The sequence below is a fragment of the Cetorhinus maximus genome, chromosome 2 (genome assembly GCF_964194155.1).
Source record: "Cetorhinus maximus chromosome 2, sCetMax3.hap1.1, whole genome shotgun sequence".
Taxonomy (NCBI): Eukaryota; Metazoa; Chordata; class Chondrichthyes; order Lamniformes; family Cetorhinidae; genus Cetorhinus; species Cetorhinus maximus.
In genome coordinates, this window is record NC_135880.1 from 40,960,353 (window position 1) to 40,974,744 (window position 14,392).

Sequence of the window (14,392 nt, forward strand, 5' to 3'; positions counted from 1 at the left end):
GGGAGTCTCCAGGGTGAGTTTGACTGATTTGAGTGGGACTGCAAGGGAGTGAGTTGGTCAGCAGAGAGATGATAATGTTGTGTCTCAACAAGATAAACTGTAAGTTTTAGTTGATTTTAAACCCCACCTCTCCTGCTATTATTGTCTCAAGACCCTACTCCCAACCTATTTCAAATTTAAGATAAAAGCAAAATATTGCGGATGTAGGAAATCTGAAATGAAAACAGAAAATGCTGGAAAAACTCAGCTAAAAACTCTGAAGAGTCATAAAACCTTCATGGCTCGAAACGTTAACTCTGTTTCTCTCTCCACAGATGCTGCCAAAGCTGCTGAGTTTTCCAGCATTTTCTGTGTTTATCTCCCATTTAACACCCCACCGCCCCCTCCCCCCGTCCCTGATTCCAGGGCTAAAGTGTCCCTAAGAGTTGGACACCCTGTCCGATCAATGATAATATTTTTGACTTCGCTTCCTCGAAGGCTCTTGACAGTGCATTCTTAGTTTGGGATATTAGCAGTGGCTACTCCAGGGGAAGCCACTTACTTAGCTGTAAGGTGACACCCACTCTCATCGTTCCATCACCCATGAGGCGGGAAGGGACGCCTGGCTGGTATTGCCAGTTGTTGTTGTTGTAGTAGTGATGACGCATGCCGTCAGTCACATCACGGGCAGCCAGAACACCGCCCTCTCCCACGCGCATGCGCGATCACGGCGGCTGACGTCACCAACATGGCGGCGCTTTGAGCTGCAGCGCCAGTGGGAAGTGGAGAAGCAGCGACAGAAGCCGCGGCCGCCACCCTCCTCCTCTCCAGCCATCCCAGACTGTCACTTCACCCCGTCTCTCTCTCTCTCAATGTCGGATAACCAGAGCTGGAATTCTTCCTCCGAAGAGGATCTGGACACTGAGTCCGGGCCGCCTGTTGAGCTGTGCGGGATACTGAGCAAGGTGAGCCCGGGGCCGCAGCTTCTCCTCCTCCGGCGCTGGTCTGGCTGTGTAACCCATACTCTTCCCCCAACCCCGGGCGGAGAGGAGAGTAGCCTCGGCCTCGTTCATTCAGAGCCCGCCTCCCACCGGGGCCCCGCCGATATTTTGTACAACTCCTCAGCCGCTTCTCGCCGTCTCCCCGGTAACGGAGATGCGACAGCTGGAGCTCTTGAGGCCTGTCGCTCACCCCGAACACTAACCCGGGGCTACCGGAGCCGCGCACTGGCTGATTATTACAAACGGCTTAATATTAGAAGGAAAGTTATTTAAAGTGGGAGTCGCCGAACCATAGAGTTTAATTCTCGTTTATAGTGTATCGGTTGCTGTTTTTTTTAAATAATGAGAGGGATGTTTTATTTTGACAGCCCCGTGCTTTGTGTTTAAATCAGAGTAAAAGTTGTAATCTGTTATACATTAATCTCTAACCCCGAGTCCAAAGTGTGGATCTGGTGCTGGCTGATGTGTCGGAGCCTTTTTTTTAACTTTACCGTGAACTCGGGCGTGTTCATGTTGTTGCAACACTGGCGTTAGAATGAGTAACGCACCCATCTGCCAGTTGTTTGTACTTCTGTGGAACGGCTGGCTGATTGTGTTGCGATTTTTCCAAGAGTTTGTACAGTAAATCCAGGTTCTAGGATACCGACACCAGGGAATGAAATATTTTGATCCGTTTGAATAACAAAGTATAATTCAAAATAGCCCACAACTTGGCGTCTTACTGTTTGTTTTAATGTCTTTTTTCAGTGGACCAACTATATCCACGGTTGGCAGGACCGATGGGTGGTTTTAAAAACCAATACTTTGAGTTACTACAAATCTGAAGATGAAACGGAGTATGGTTGTAGGGGATCAATCTGTCTGAGCAAGGCTGTCATTACTGTGAGTTCGCCAGTTTTTTTTTGTATTGCTCTCCTTGGTTTGCGCCATCCTATTTTTATTGTACAATATACAGTAGATTTACTTCACTAAGTTATTTCCTTGGCCATTGAGTACTGCAGTTTGTCCTCTAATGTAAAAAACAGGATTAATAATTTTGTGCTTTTTAATATATCGACCTATTCTCTGCTAGTTTTATGTTGAGAACTAATTGGACTGACTTGTTCAACTTGATTTTTTTATTTTATGAACTCAAGTAACACCTATTTGGGCAGCTGTAGACAGCAATTGTCTTACCATTCTGCAGTTCAGTATGGCTCTTTAAACAGCCTGAGTTTATTTTATCTCGCATGTGATTGGAAAATGAGTTTCATCAGCAATAACCTTATTCTTTTTGCCAGTCTTCTCCTAATATGAATATGACTGTGGAATAGTAATTATGGTGCCTTTCACACACTGGATGTCTCAAAGCACTTTACAGCCAATGAACTACTTTTGAAGTGTAGTCACTGTTATAATATAGAAAATGTAAGGCAGTGTTGTAATTGGAAACTGGGTATTAACTTACAGTCTGCTACTCAAAGTATTAATACTAAGGTGCTGTGCCATGGCTCCATTTGATAGAAGATAATCATTTCAAACTCTTTCTCTTAAAATCTGTTTGCTCGAAGTCAATCAGAATGACTGGGTCTCTCCTTGTGGAGTATTGCATGGCATTCACTTAGCTGTTGATGGTAAAGCTGAAGATTGGAGCTTAACTTTCGAGAGATTGAGGTCGCCTTCATTGAGTCTAATGTAGCACTTCCACCAAGCCATTTTGAATTTTAACAGCCCTTCCAATATACCATTCGGAGCACCTTCATATCACTTGAGTTAATGTGAAATATAAGGTATTGTAACAACGATAGTGTTAGATCTGTTTTACTTTTTAAAAAAAAAATTATTCCTTCATGGAGTATGGGTGTTGCTGGCAAGGCTTATCCCTAGATCAGGTAAGGATGACAGATTTCCTTCCCTAAAGGACAGTAGTGAATCTGATGGGTTTTTAACAACAATTGATAGTTTCATAGTCACCGTTACTGAGTCTAACTTTCAATTCTAGATTTTATTTCTTTAATCTTAATTCTTCGTGCTGCCATGGTGGGATTTGAACCCATGTCCCCAGACCAGTAACCTGGGCCTCTGGATTATTAGTTCAATGACATTACCACTATACCATCACTTCCTTGACAGGGCAATGCATGTTAAAAATCCAGTTTGTTGTGAATGCTTTTCTTGTAGAGGAGGTGCAAAAGAGAATAGGTGGCAGCAAGGGTCCTTCCTTTAAGCATGTGCCTAGTAGACTGACCATGGATCAGCAATATTGTTGAGCATTGAACATAGTGATGAAAATGATAAGGCAAGACCAAAATTTTTTCATAATTTTGAAGCAGCACCTTTTTATAGCTGTAGGAATCTGAAATTGCTTTTTTTTTTGTTTGGGAAATTTAAAGTTATCTATATCCACTTCAGAGAATTGACAGAGTTAAATTCTAGCATCTTTACTTGGGGGACCAACCTTTTATGCAGTTATTTCTGGCTTATCAGTGACCATGTTCAAATAAATTTTTAAAAATCAAGTTAAATCTGAATAGTTGAAAGTCCTCAATTGGCAAGGTATTTCAGCAGAGAAAAAAGTCAGCTGGTCCTGTAGTCACCTGCCACGTTGCTGCTTTCTTTCCAGTCACTATGGAGCTGCTCAGATTTCTTCAGTTAAAGGGGTGATGGAACTGGCCTGCAAACTACTACTTCAAACGTTGTTAGGAAAAATATCACCTGCTCTTGAGTGAGAGTAGTTCTCTGAAATTGCAGGGATTGGGGCAAGAATGAATGCTGAAAGCTAAACAGCAGCGACAACTTACATTTATATAATGCATTTAACGTAAAATACCTCATGACGCTAAGCAAGAGCAAAAGCAATCAAAACATTGAGCTACAAAAGGAGGTATCAAGCCAGATTCCTTGATCAAAGAGGTGGGTTTTAAGGAGCACCTTAAAAGAGGAAGGAGAGAGGAGCAGAAGTTTAGGAAGAATATTTCAGAGCATAGGGCCCAGGCAGCTGAAAGCAGGGCTGCCAATGATGGAGGAGTTAAAATTGGGGTTGCACAAGAGCCAAAATTGAAAGAGCATAGAAATCTCAAATTCTTGTAGTGCTTGAGAATGCTCCAGTGATAGGGAGTTGCAAGGCCATGGAAGTATTTGAAGGATGAGGATTTTAAAATGTTTCACTGGAAGCCAATGAAAGATGTTACAGAGGTGGAAGTAGACGGTGTTAGTGATGGCGCAGTTATGTAGTTGGAAGCTCATCTTGGGGTCAAACACAACCAAGGTTGTGAATGGTTCTATCAGCAGTTGCCAGGATGAAAATGTGGTCGAGGAACAGTGTTTGAGGTGGGTACCAAAGGCAATGACTTCAGTCTTGCACTATTTAGTTGGAGGAAATTTCTGCTCATCGCATATTGGATGTCAAACAAGCAGTGTGGCAAATCAGAGTAGAGGGGTCCAAAGAGGTGGTGGTGAGATAGAGTTGAGCCTCGTTGGCATCTGTGTGAAACCTGATATTTTGTTTTTGGATGATATCCCCGAGGGGTAGCATGTCGATGAGAAATAGAAGGGGGCCAAGGGGGGACTTCAGAAGTAACAATGCAGGAGGGACTCTTTAAATACTTTCTAGGATGAGACATTACTCACTGTCACAGTAGTTTATTTTCACTAAACACTGCACAGTATTACTGTACTTAGCATGCTTAACTGAAGTAGTAAAATTGTATACTTAATATTTAAGTCTGTACAAACAGAGCATAGCAATCAAGATATTTAATTAAAAGTGTGCACTTTTCCAAGTAGGTTAAAGTGCTTTTCATTAAAGCTTCAATCTTTTTTTCCTCAAACTTAGTGAATTGTGCTTGTGTTTGTTAGCAATACAATGCCCATTTATCATGAGAGCCCAGATTGAGTGTCTTGATCTGTTCAGCCAAGGCGTGGCAAGGGAGTCAAATGTAATTGTATTTTCCTGAGGAGATCATTGATTAGTGATCTGGAGATAACCAGATCTGTCTCTTTGCTGCCCAACCAAGCCTGAGGGCACTCAGATAACTTCTAAAACTTTTAATATTGCTGAGGTTACTGGACTCAGGATAAGCATCAGTTAAAAAGGGGACCTTGGGTGTGGCTGTTCTGGCTCACACTCTGTTTTCACATTGAGAGAGGTGAATATGTAAAGGGTGATATATTTGTTCTCCATTATAACCAAATCTTGACTAAGTACATTATATTTGTTTGGAAGGGTGGATATGTTCAAGTATGTTATTTATATTAAAATATCGATGAACCTTCAATGTGTTCTGTTTTGCACAACATCAAATAAAGCAGGTACAATGATCAATTATTGTCAAAACAATAGAATACACTTTTGAGGCACCAGAGCACTAAGGATATTTTTCAAACCATTTCCCAGAATAGGTTACCACAATGGTAAGGGAGTGAGAGCTCAAGTAAACACTTGACTGATCTAGTAAGGCAAACAATTGTACCACAGCTTTGGAGCTTATTTTTGTCAGCAGTAGTATTTGATAAACTGTGCCCTTCCAAATTGGGATTGTGGATAGGTTAGAATATTGCTTGATTTTGGGCGCCCTTACTAGGAAGGATGTCAAGGCAATGGAGAGATTACAGAAGGGATTCATTAAGTTGAGTGCTGGCTTGAGAGCATTTGGTTATGAGGAGAATTAAAGAAATAAGGATTTTTTTCATTAGAACAGAGAAGGTTGAGGAGTTCTGATAGAGATGTTCAGAATTAGAGGATTTTTGATGACATACAGAGGGAAAAACTATTTCACCATTTGCAGAGTGGAGATGACAGATTTAATATTGCCCCTAACATATCAAAGAGGTTGGGAATTGTTTCATTTAAGCAGAAGGTGTTAGAATTGGAATGCTGAACCAAAGCTAGCGATGGAAACAGAATCATGTCTTGTAAAGGGAACTTGAATGGATAGTTGAAAAAAATTAAAGTTTCTGGGGTGTGGGACTGAGTTGAAAGCTCTTTCAGAGAGTCAGCAAGGGTCCCATGGGTCAGATAGCCTTCTACACTGTCAAACTGTGCTTGCATGAAAGAATATTTCGAACTATATGGCAGTTCATTAATACTTGGATATGCCATTGGTTGGGGTGTGAACTGTTTGAGGAGATGATGAGTGTTGCACAATATTATGTGCAGCTTCAAATCTTTTGGTCTAATATAAAGCCAGATGACACACATCTAGTAACATGAGGTACATTTTATGTGCTGTATCTGTTCCATAGCTGAAGTTGGTATCAGCACCTTTTTGGAGTCTAGCTCAACTAACGTTAGATCAGCTTGTGTTATTTTTTTATACGTTGACACACTTTAAATGTTTTGGTAGCTTTTCTTTTCCCAGGGTGAGTAAGTTGCCACTGTTGAAAACTTGCCACTTTAGACACCTAGTTCCGCTCGGTACTCATAATGAAATGGAGAGCAAACACGCTGACCTGCTGCACTGAGTCCCCCAAGCATTCTACTGTGTCATTGAGACTTTTCCATTTCCTGCACTACTCATCCTGAATGGGACTGCCAATTTTGAAATACATTTTTTGTGGAGAACTTGGATAGCGCTGTGCTCTGGCATAGTGCCCACAAGAAAATTAATCAAATGATGATGTTTTAAAACCGCAACTCAATTTTGATTCAAGGTCCTAAACTGAGGGATCACATTCTAAGCAATAATAATGCACAGCGCCAAAAGTTATGTTGAAATCAGTTTAACTTTCAAAATGTGATCTGAGGTTCAAAAGGTTAAAATGATGAATAGCCGAGTTATAAAACCCAGAGTAAATTCCCAGTTTTCAGTGAGTTACCTGATTTCAGTTCAGACAGCAGGAGGACACTACAGAGATAAAAACAAAAAACTACTGCGGATGCTGGAAATCCAAAACAAAAGCAGAATAACCTGGAAAAACTCAGCAGGTCTGGCAGCATCGGCGGAGAAGAAAAGAGTTGACGTTTCGAAGGGTCATGAGGACTCGAAACGTCAACTCTTTTCTTCTCCGCCGATGCTGCCAGACCTGCTGAGTTTTTCCAGGTAATTCTGTTTTTGTTTAGGAGGACACTACAGTTGGCCTCAGCAGCTTTGGCTCAAAGGGGAAAGTTTCATTGTTCCCAACCCTGACTTCTATCCTGACTCTTGCTGGAGGTTTGTATGTATGGGCATTGAGTGAGAGGATTTTAAGGTTTGCCGTGATATCACATGCAGTCCTGTAGTCCACCTACACTCATTTTTAGTTCCACACGTGTTTAATGCTCACTTGGGCAAGCTATGGAGGATGACTACTTAGGAACTGTATCAAAGCAAGGAATCACCATTATAAGGAGGTCAAACTGTCTGAATTTTAGAATGTTCACTTAATAGTACAGACCTTTCCAGCTGCTTTATCTTTTAGTCTCTTAAAAATCTTATTTCTGACTCATTTTTGTAGAATAGATCAGGGGCATTACTTCTGAACTGATTTAATAGATTTAATTGCCCCAGTGAGAATTACTTAACCAATCTTTTCCATTTTGTACTTGCGTTGAATGTAATATGAATTTCTGTAGTTAATTCCCACATCTTGACAATACTCTTAACAAGGTAAGGCATAAACAGTATGCTAGTCCTTTAAAAAGTGCTGTGTAAATGTAAGATGGTTCTTTCTTTCAACTTAGCTCAAAATGTTCTTCTGAACTGCAATACAGGTTTAGTTTGAGATGCTGAAGTGATGAACAAAATCTAACCACTGTTTTTCAAAGTTCAGTTGGATAGAACAAAAAAAAATGACCCCACCATAATGGTTTACTGACATCCCCATGACCCCTCATATGTTTTATTTGGTGCAATAAGATCTCCATGTTCAGCTGACTGAAAGGGCAAATTTCTGTTGGAAAATAGTATTGCATTGTATATTTTTGTCACATTAAATTTGGGGTATCTGATTTTTACCATAGAGCAAAACTTTTACTAACCAACACTTTACAGCTAATTCTGGATCAATACTCCTTGTGTCCAACCGCCAACTTTCTGTCCCTCATTTGGGAGATTACTCCTTTTAAAATCTTCTTTAAAGATTTATAGGAAGCATGTACCCTGGGCCATAGATCACAAGAACAGTTCAAGAAGTTTTGTGCATTTAAAGTTCACGTACTCTTAGTTATTCAACAGATTATGATACTGACTGACTCATACTCATGAGTTCTGATGAAAGGTCACAGACCTGAAATGTTAACTGTGTTCCTCTCTGCCCAAATGCCGCAAGACATGTTGAATATATCCAACTTTTTTTGTTCTTTATTATCATATTGACTCGCTGTTTATTTTTCTTCCATGTTGTATGCAGCAACACCAATAAGAAGGAAATACAAATGTAAATAGGCTTTTCTTTTACTTCAGTTTTTACCAGTCTGTGTTCTGTTTTATTATTTAGTTTTCATTGTTCGTTCTTATACATCTTTCCATTAATGTTTTGATACGATTTTTAAAAAATTCTTGCTTCATTTAGTTTTTTTTCTTCTGAAGGAGCAAACAGTGCAATTTAGAGAAAATTGAAGCAAAAATAGTGGAACAAATGACTGAAGGATCAAAAATGTGGAAGAAGGAAAACTGAGGTGGTCAGGGTGAATAGTGTTAGGTATAATGAAAGAGAGTAAAGAAAACATTGTTTATTGTTGATAGGAGTGCAATAGGCTGGAACACTAAGGTGAAAAACCGAAGTAGTATAGAAAGTAGAAGCTACATTCACTGTTCTTCAGAAGAAGAGCAAAGCAGATTGTCAAGTCTGAACTTGAAAGGAAATCAAAATTTAGGCATCTATCATTAAGGCACAAAACTCAACAGTTCCAGAACCTCTTGTCATTGAATGTGTGTGTGTGGTGTCAATATTTTTTCCTAAATACAAATTATATCAAAACATGATTTACACACAGGAATTGGTGATTGAGGCTTAGCAGTTGAGTAACTAAATAACTGCCCTTATTCTTGGCATCCTGGGGATGGTGGCAGGTTTTGATGATGGTCTTGACATGTCTCCAATGTTTAATGTAAAATACCACTCCCATTAGTAAGCCTCCATTCTGTGAATAGTACAATAATATCTGCTAATGTGGCAAACCCAGGAATATAAATGCTGTTGTAAATTATTGAATATGGCCTTCTTGAACACCTAGGTTTTGTAAAATAGTAGGATAAACAATCCCATTAGGCCGATTGATTTTGGAGAAAGCAGGATGCTGAATTGAAGGGTATGGTTTTTGCTATTCAAATGGATGTGATGCTTTGGAATTTAGACATATGAATAAAACCTTTTCATCAAAATATGATTGTTGCATTAACTATGTTTCATTTGTGCAGTCTGCCATCTAAGAAAGTCGACTAGTCTGGGCAGTAATTTTTGCCTACTTTCAGTATTCATTTACAATCATTATCATGTCTTTTAATGTGGAAGTTGCTACTTCAAATGTAAACTACATTTTTTTGAAGAAGACGCTCCTATTGGAATGCTAACTTTGAAGATTTTTATGTGTATTGTGATTCGCATCTTGATGTTGATGTTTGAGCTGAACTTGGTGTTTGTGAAACAGGTTGGACCAGTTTTTTCATTTAAAGAATGGAGCTTTTGTGGAGATTTATGTTACACGGCATGGAGCTGACTGCATCATGTTGAACTGTTTTTGGGGATAGTTTGGCAGAGCAAGCAACAAAAGCAAGCAAGAGTGAAGCAACAAAAGCAAGCAAGAGTGAAGCAACAAAAGCAAGCAAGAGTGAAGCAACAAAAAGCACCAATTTATCTTGAACTGGGATTTGAAATTTCAGTCACCAGAGCTTTCCAGTTTTTTTGTGAGGAAAGCTGGTTTAAGTTTTTTCTTGTTCTCTGTTGCGTGTATTTGTGATGAGTGGGAGGGACGAACAGTGTTGTATTTTGGCACCAGATTAAGTGCTTGAAAACTGAAGTCAACTGGTGGGAGACTTGAATTTTGAAATATTTCTACTTATGTATGTACATTGTGTCTGTATGCAGCAATATATTCATTTAGAAACTGATGGTATATGTTTTGTTACTACTGTTAATACTAAATGTATCTATTGTACTTCAGGGTGTTATTACCTGAAACAAATGAACCTTTTGGCCAAAAGGGGTCTAAAACAATGAGGGAAGCAGGAAGACATGTACACAATCTATTGATAGGGTGTCATACTGATCACTACGACCCCTAACTAACTTAAACATAAGTTGGGAGAAATGATCAAATACAGATGAAATCTCTTGAAGTTGATGCGGCTGCAAGATGATACATCTGATGGTGGAAGCTTGGAACAGAGTCAAAGCTCTGTAGTAAACCAATACCTGAACCAGGCATGTTCACAGTACTCCAGGATACTGCTGATTAACTATCTAATTCTAATGGAACAATAAGAGTACTGTACATCTGTCACTAGGTGCTGGGGTTGTTTCCACTGCACTGCAAGCCTGTACCTTACAGGTAGGGTGATCCCATCTGGAAAACTCACTTGTACTTTGCATTAGAAAACTCCTGTATTTTCTGCTGCTCAAAACTCCAATTTCTCTGTACACACTTGATTGACCCCAAGTTTTGACTCTTGCCAGCCTCCACTTAAGATCTTTGGCCTTGGGTAAGTGGGATTTGCACACCATATCAAGCAAATCTAAATTCTATACATGTAGGTTCCTCAGTTACTTGATTTGGAGACTCATGCACAGGAACCTATCACCATTTTTATCAGATACCAAAAAACCTTTACAGGACCATGATTTAACATATCAGGCCAACTGTAACTATTAAGTGGTACTAAAAGTAATTAGTTAATTTGGTCTGTTCTTTGCCTAATTGTAGATTAAATGATGCAACCTACTGATTTTCTTTAGTCTCTACAATATCATTTGTGTTTGTGGCGCGTTGAATTTTGACTGTAGAATAATATAGTGGAGTTTCTAATACGAAGGTGCGCCACATGTGTTTTGAGATGTTGAAATATACTTCTCCCTTCAGTGTAATTCTTTTTATTGAACAAGAAGACCGGTAATCTGCTCCCAGCCTGCTGGTAATTCTGCTGTTGATATTCGCATTAAGATCTTGTAATCATTGTTGTTACAGCACCAGTATTAACTCATTTCTTTTGATTGAGTTAAGCCCAGTGTTAAAATAGTGGCATGGGGGCAGATTGAAATGGTAAAAGAAAGAGAAGAAGGACTTGCATTTATATAGTAATTTTCATGATCACTGGATGCCTCAAAGCACTTTATAGCCAATGAAGCATTGCCGCATTTGTCATGTAGGAAATGTTGTAGCCAATTCCCAGGTAACCTGTTTTTGTAATGTGATTGAGGGATAAATGTTGGCCTGGACACCAGGGATAACACCCCTGTTCTTCTTCAAAATAGTACTATGGGATCTTTTGCATTCATCTGAGCAGGTAAATGGGACCTTGTTTTATTGTTTCATCTGTAAGATGACATTTCTGACCGTCCAGACCTGTTGAGAGTGGAGAGTGTGGAGAGGGAGCTTTTGTCAAGGCGGGCATTTTTGTAGAAGTTGAAATAAGTGATCTTTATTATGGGTTAGATTTGGGGTGTGAATTCAACTCGGTGAAACAGGATGCGAAAGTTATGAATTCATATGGCTCAGTTTGATTGTCTGGCTGGGCTGGTAAATGGAATCAGTTACAAAAATCTGTTCGTGAAGTTATGACTTATCTAAGGTGTAACCACCTGAGAATATACTTTGTGATTGCCAAACAACTTGCATTGATGAGTAGTGTCTACCTGGAACAGAAACTGTTGGGCAAGATAAAGAGCATCAGTGTACAGCTCAGTATGAGAATAAAAGACTGTCATTTGCAGCTGCCTGAACTTGGCTGCACTGTGTGCAGAAGCTTGCCTGGGCCTCCTCATACTGTGGATGCAAGATTGTATGAGTTTGGGATGGAACTGAGGGGTTGGAAGTAAGCTTCTGTGTCTCTTGGTTAAAGAGATGTTTTCATTTAAACAATGTTATCAAGAGCATCTTGAGGCCTATATGCAGGAATGGAAGTTGCAACCCTTTTGCTCACCCATTCTATTGGTGTGACTTGCTGCACAGCAGGATCATATCGCATTAATTTGGCACTCATACCTATTGCATCAAAACATTAAGAATATAGTGGCTGTTTTGTGTCTTGAGGCTTCCCGCATTTGCCGACCCTTTATTTTATGTCTCTGATAAAGTTTGCACCTTTTTAATTTTAAGGCCTTAACACTTTACCTTTATTTCTCTGTACCTTTTATTGTTGGTATTTTAATACATTAAGGGGGTCAAATTGCTTCACGCCAGCCACGTGAAATGGGCTCACAGTGAATTGGCAGTCGATTTTTTTTTTCTCACTCTGCCAGTTTTTATTTTCCATTGACTTGGAAAGTATTGCCAAGATGTTTAATTTCAAAAGTAAAAGTGACAGCGAGACCAGGAAACAAACCTCCAAAAAAAAAGTTTGAATTATTCTTCTGTGGACTTCAGTGAAAAGAAGAAAAACAGCTGTCAGTTCACTGGGCCCATTTCAAGCTGCTGGTGTAAAACTGACTGTTCTGTTGTCATAGGAATATGTGCAGAAGGAGCCCCACCCATAAAATTGTTCCAATTCTTCAGATTTCAATGCTATCTAAATTACTGAAACATCAGGTGTTTTCTGTGGTAAGAGAAACAAAGTTAATATTTCAGGTCAAAGCAAAAAACTGTGGATGCTGGAAATCCAAAACAAAAACAAAAACACCTGGAAAAACTCAGGTTTCAAAAGTAACATTTCAGGTCAATGGCCTTTCACCTGAAATGTTACCTTTGGTTCTCCATTCACAGATGCTGCCTGACCTGCCGAGTATTTCCAACATTTTTGTTTATTTGACTCCCAGCATCTGCAGTGTTTTGCTTTATATATCAGACGTTTTCTGATGGTAAGTTTGGATTCTGTTTTTCAAAATGGATTTTACTGACGTGCAATATAGAAAAATCTGAGTGCCAAACATTTTTTTGATTTTTTAAAAAAAGGCTTACTTCCTGTAATAGCTCAAATTAATAAAAATCTCATTGTATATTTTTCAAATTCACTCCTTGACTATTGTTATGACAATGATGCTGCTGCAATTTTTCTAATGTTAAGCATTTCTATTTTTTCAAAAATCTCCTTTTGCAAAACCTTGGTCAGTTCAGAGCATGGAAACCTTATGCTTCCAATCCAAAAACAGTCTATTTATCCTTCTGCCAGCTTACTTAATGACTTTGCTCTTCCATTAATAACATTACAGAATTTGCAATGTGGCAATATCATAGTTATTGTTGACCGAACTTGAGACCTCATTTCTGTGTATGGTCCATTTCTAAAATGTTACTTTCTCAGCACCACAAACACTTCAGATGCTCTGACAATTATGCTTCCCAATGCAGACTTTATCATTCATTGTCAAACCAAACTCTCTTTCCTGCCCTGACAGCATTTCACAATCTCAATCGTAACCAAATTCCCAAAATAACACAACTTGTATTTAATTTAGTGGAAACTAAGTATGCTGTGTATAAAAGAGAGACACAACTAACTTTGTTTGATTTTACCCCATGATTTTTGAGACCAAATGAAACAAAATATTCTTTTAGGTAAGTGACTCTGTAATATTACATCTAATACTTAAATTTTTTAAAATGCTCAATCTCAAATAGAAACTGAAGATGCTCCAAATTACATTGTATCTGAAAGGGACTCTTTTACATGAGAACCTGACAAGACACCAATTGTTGAAACACTGCACCACACACCTCACTATTCACAAAGTTCTTCATTCCATTTTAGAATTATCAAAATTGCTCATGTTATTTATTTACTAGGTTTAATTTGCTGATTATATTTTTTATTTTTGGAATTGATTACACTTGAGGAAGATATTTTATAAAACAATCTTTTCTGTGTTAAACTCAATTTACATTTGTGCTATAAATTTGTCAAATTTGCACCTTTATTTTTATTATTCACCCACCCATTTTCTATGAGCATCATTGTGGGAAATCTGCTAGCTTCGTTAAACAATGTAGCAGGAATGGCATGTGGTTACCTAATTTAAGATGTTATAAAAGGGTGATGATGATGAGCCAAAACAGGGAAGAAAGCTTTGCTGAAATGATTTTGCGATATTAAATGGTGTTATGTGAAGAAGTCTGTCTGAAACTCATAAGCCCCTCCCAAGATTTCCTGCTTCCCACCTTACCTGGGCTCAACATGGCAGTTGCACGACAACGTCCAGACGTACAGTGAATTTATCGTAAAACAGCAGCAATGCAATGCTAATGCAGGGTTCTAATTGGAGAATGACTAAGCAAAATGAGGCTGTGCGGGATGACATTCAGCAAAGACTTCCTGTAGAAGTTGTACCACTGAACAATTGCCAATGTAGTGCTACTATTCAGA

At 39.0% G+C, this 14,392-nt stretch overlaps 2 protein-coding genes across 6 annotated transcripts in view; both read left to right on the forward strand.

Moving 5' to 3' along the window:
- The first annotated feature begins 706 nt into the window (after window positions 1–706).
- The window catches only part of LOC144693724 (ceramide transfer protein), a 134,393-nt gene continuing 120,707 nt past the window's right edge, over window positions 707–14,392 (forward strand). For all 5 annotated transcript variants that reach the window (XM_078563665.1, XM_078563692.1, XM_078563674.1 and 2 more), the window contains exons 1-2: window positions 707–944; window positions 1,728–1,862. In XM_078563665.1, coding sequence (XP_078419791.1) covers window positions 852–944; window positions 1,728–1,862 — 228 coding nt within the window. In that variant the 5' untranslated portion in view covers window positions 707–851. The remainder of the gene's footprint in view (window positions 945–1,727; window positions 1,863–14,392) is intronic.
- The window catches only part of LOC144693742 (beta-1,3-galactosyl-O-glycosyl-glycoprotein beta-1,6-N-acetylglucosaminyltransferase 4-like), a 497,013-nt gene continuing 489,559 nt past the window's right edge, over window positions 6,939–14,392 (forward strand). Inside the window, exon 1 of the mRNA XM_078563717.1 lies at window positions 6,939–7,000. Within this exon, the coding sequence (XP_078419843.1) occupies window positions 6,972–7,000 (29 nt within the window). The 5' untranslated portion in view covers window positions 6,939–6,971. The remainder of the gene's footprint in view (window positions 7,001–14,392) is intronic.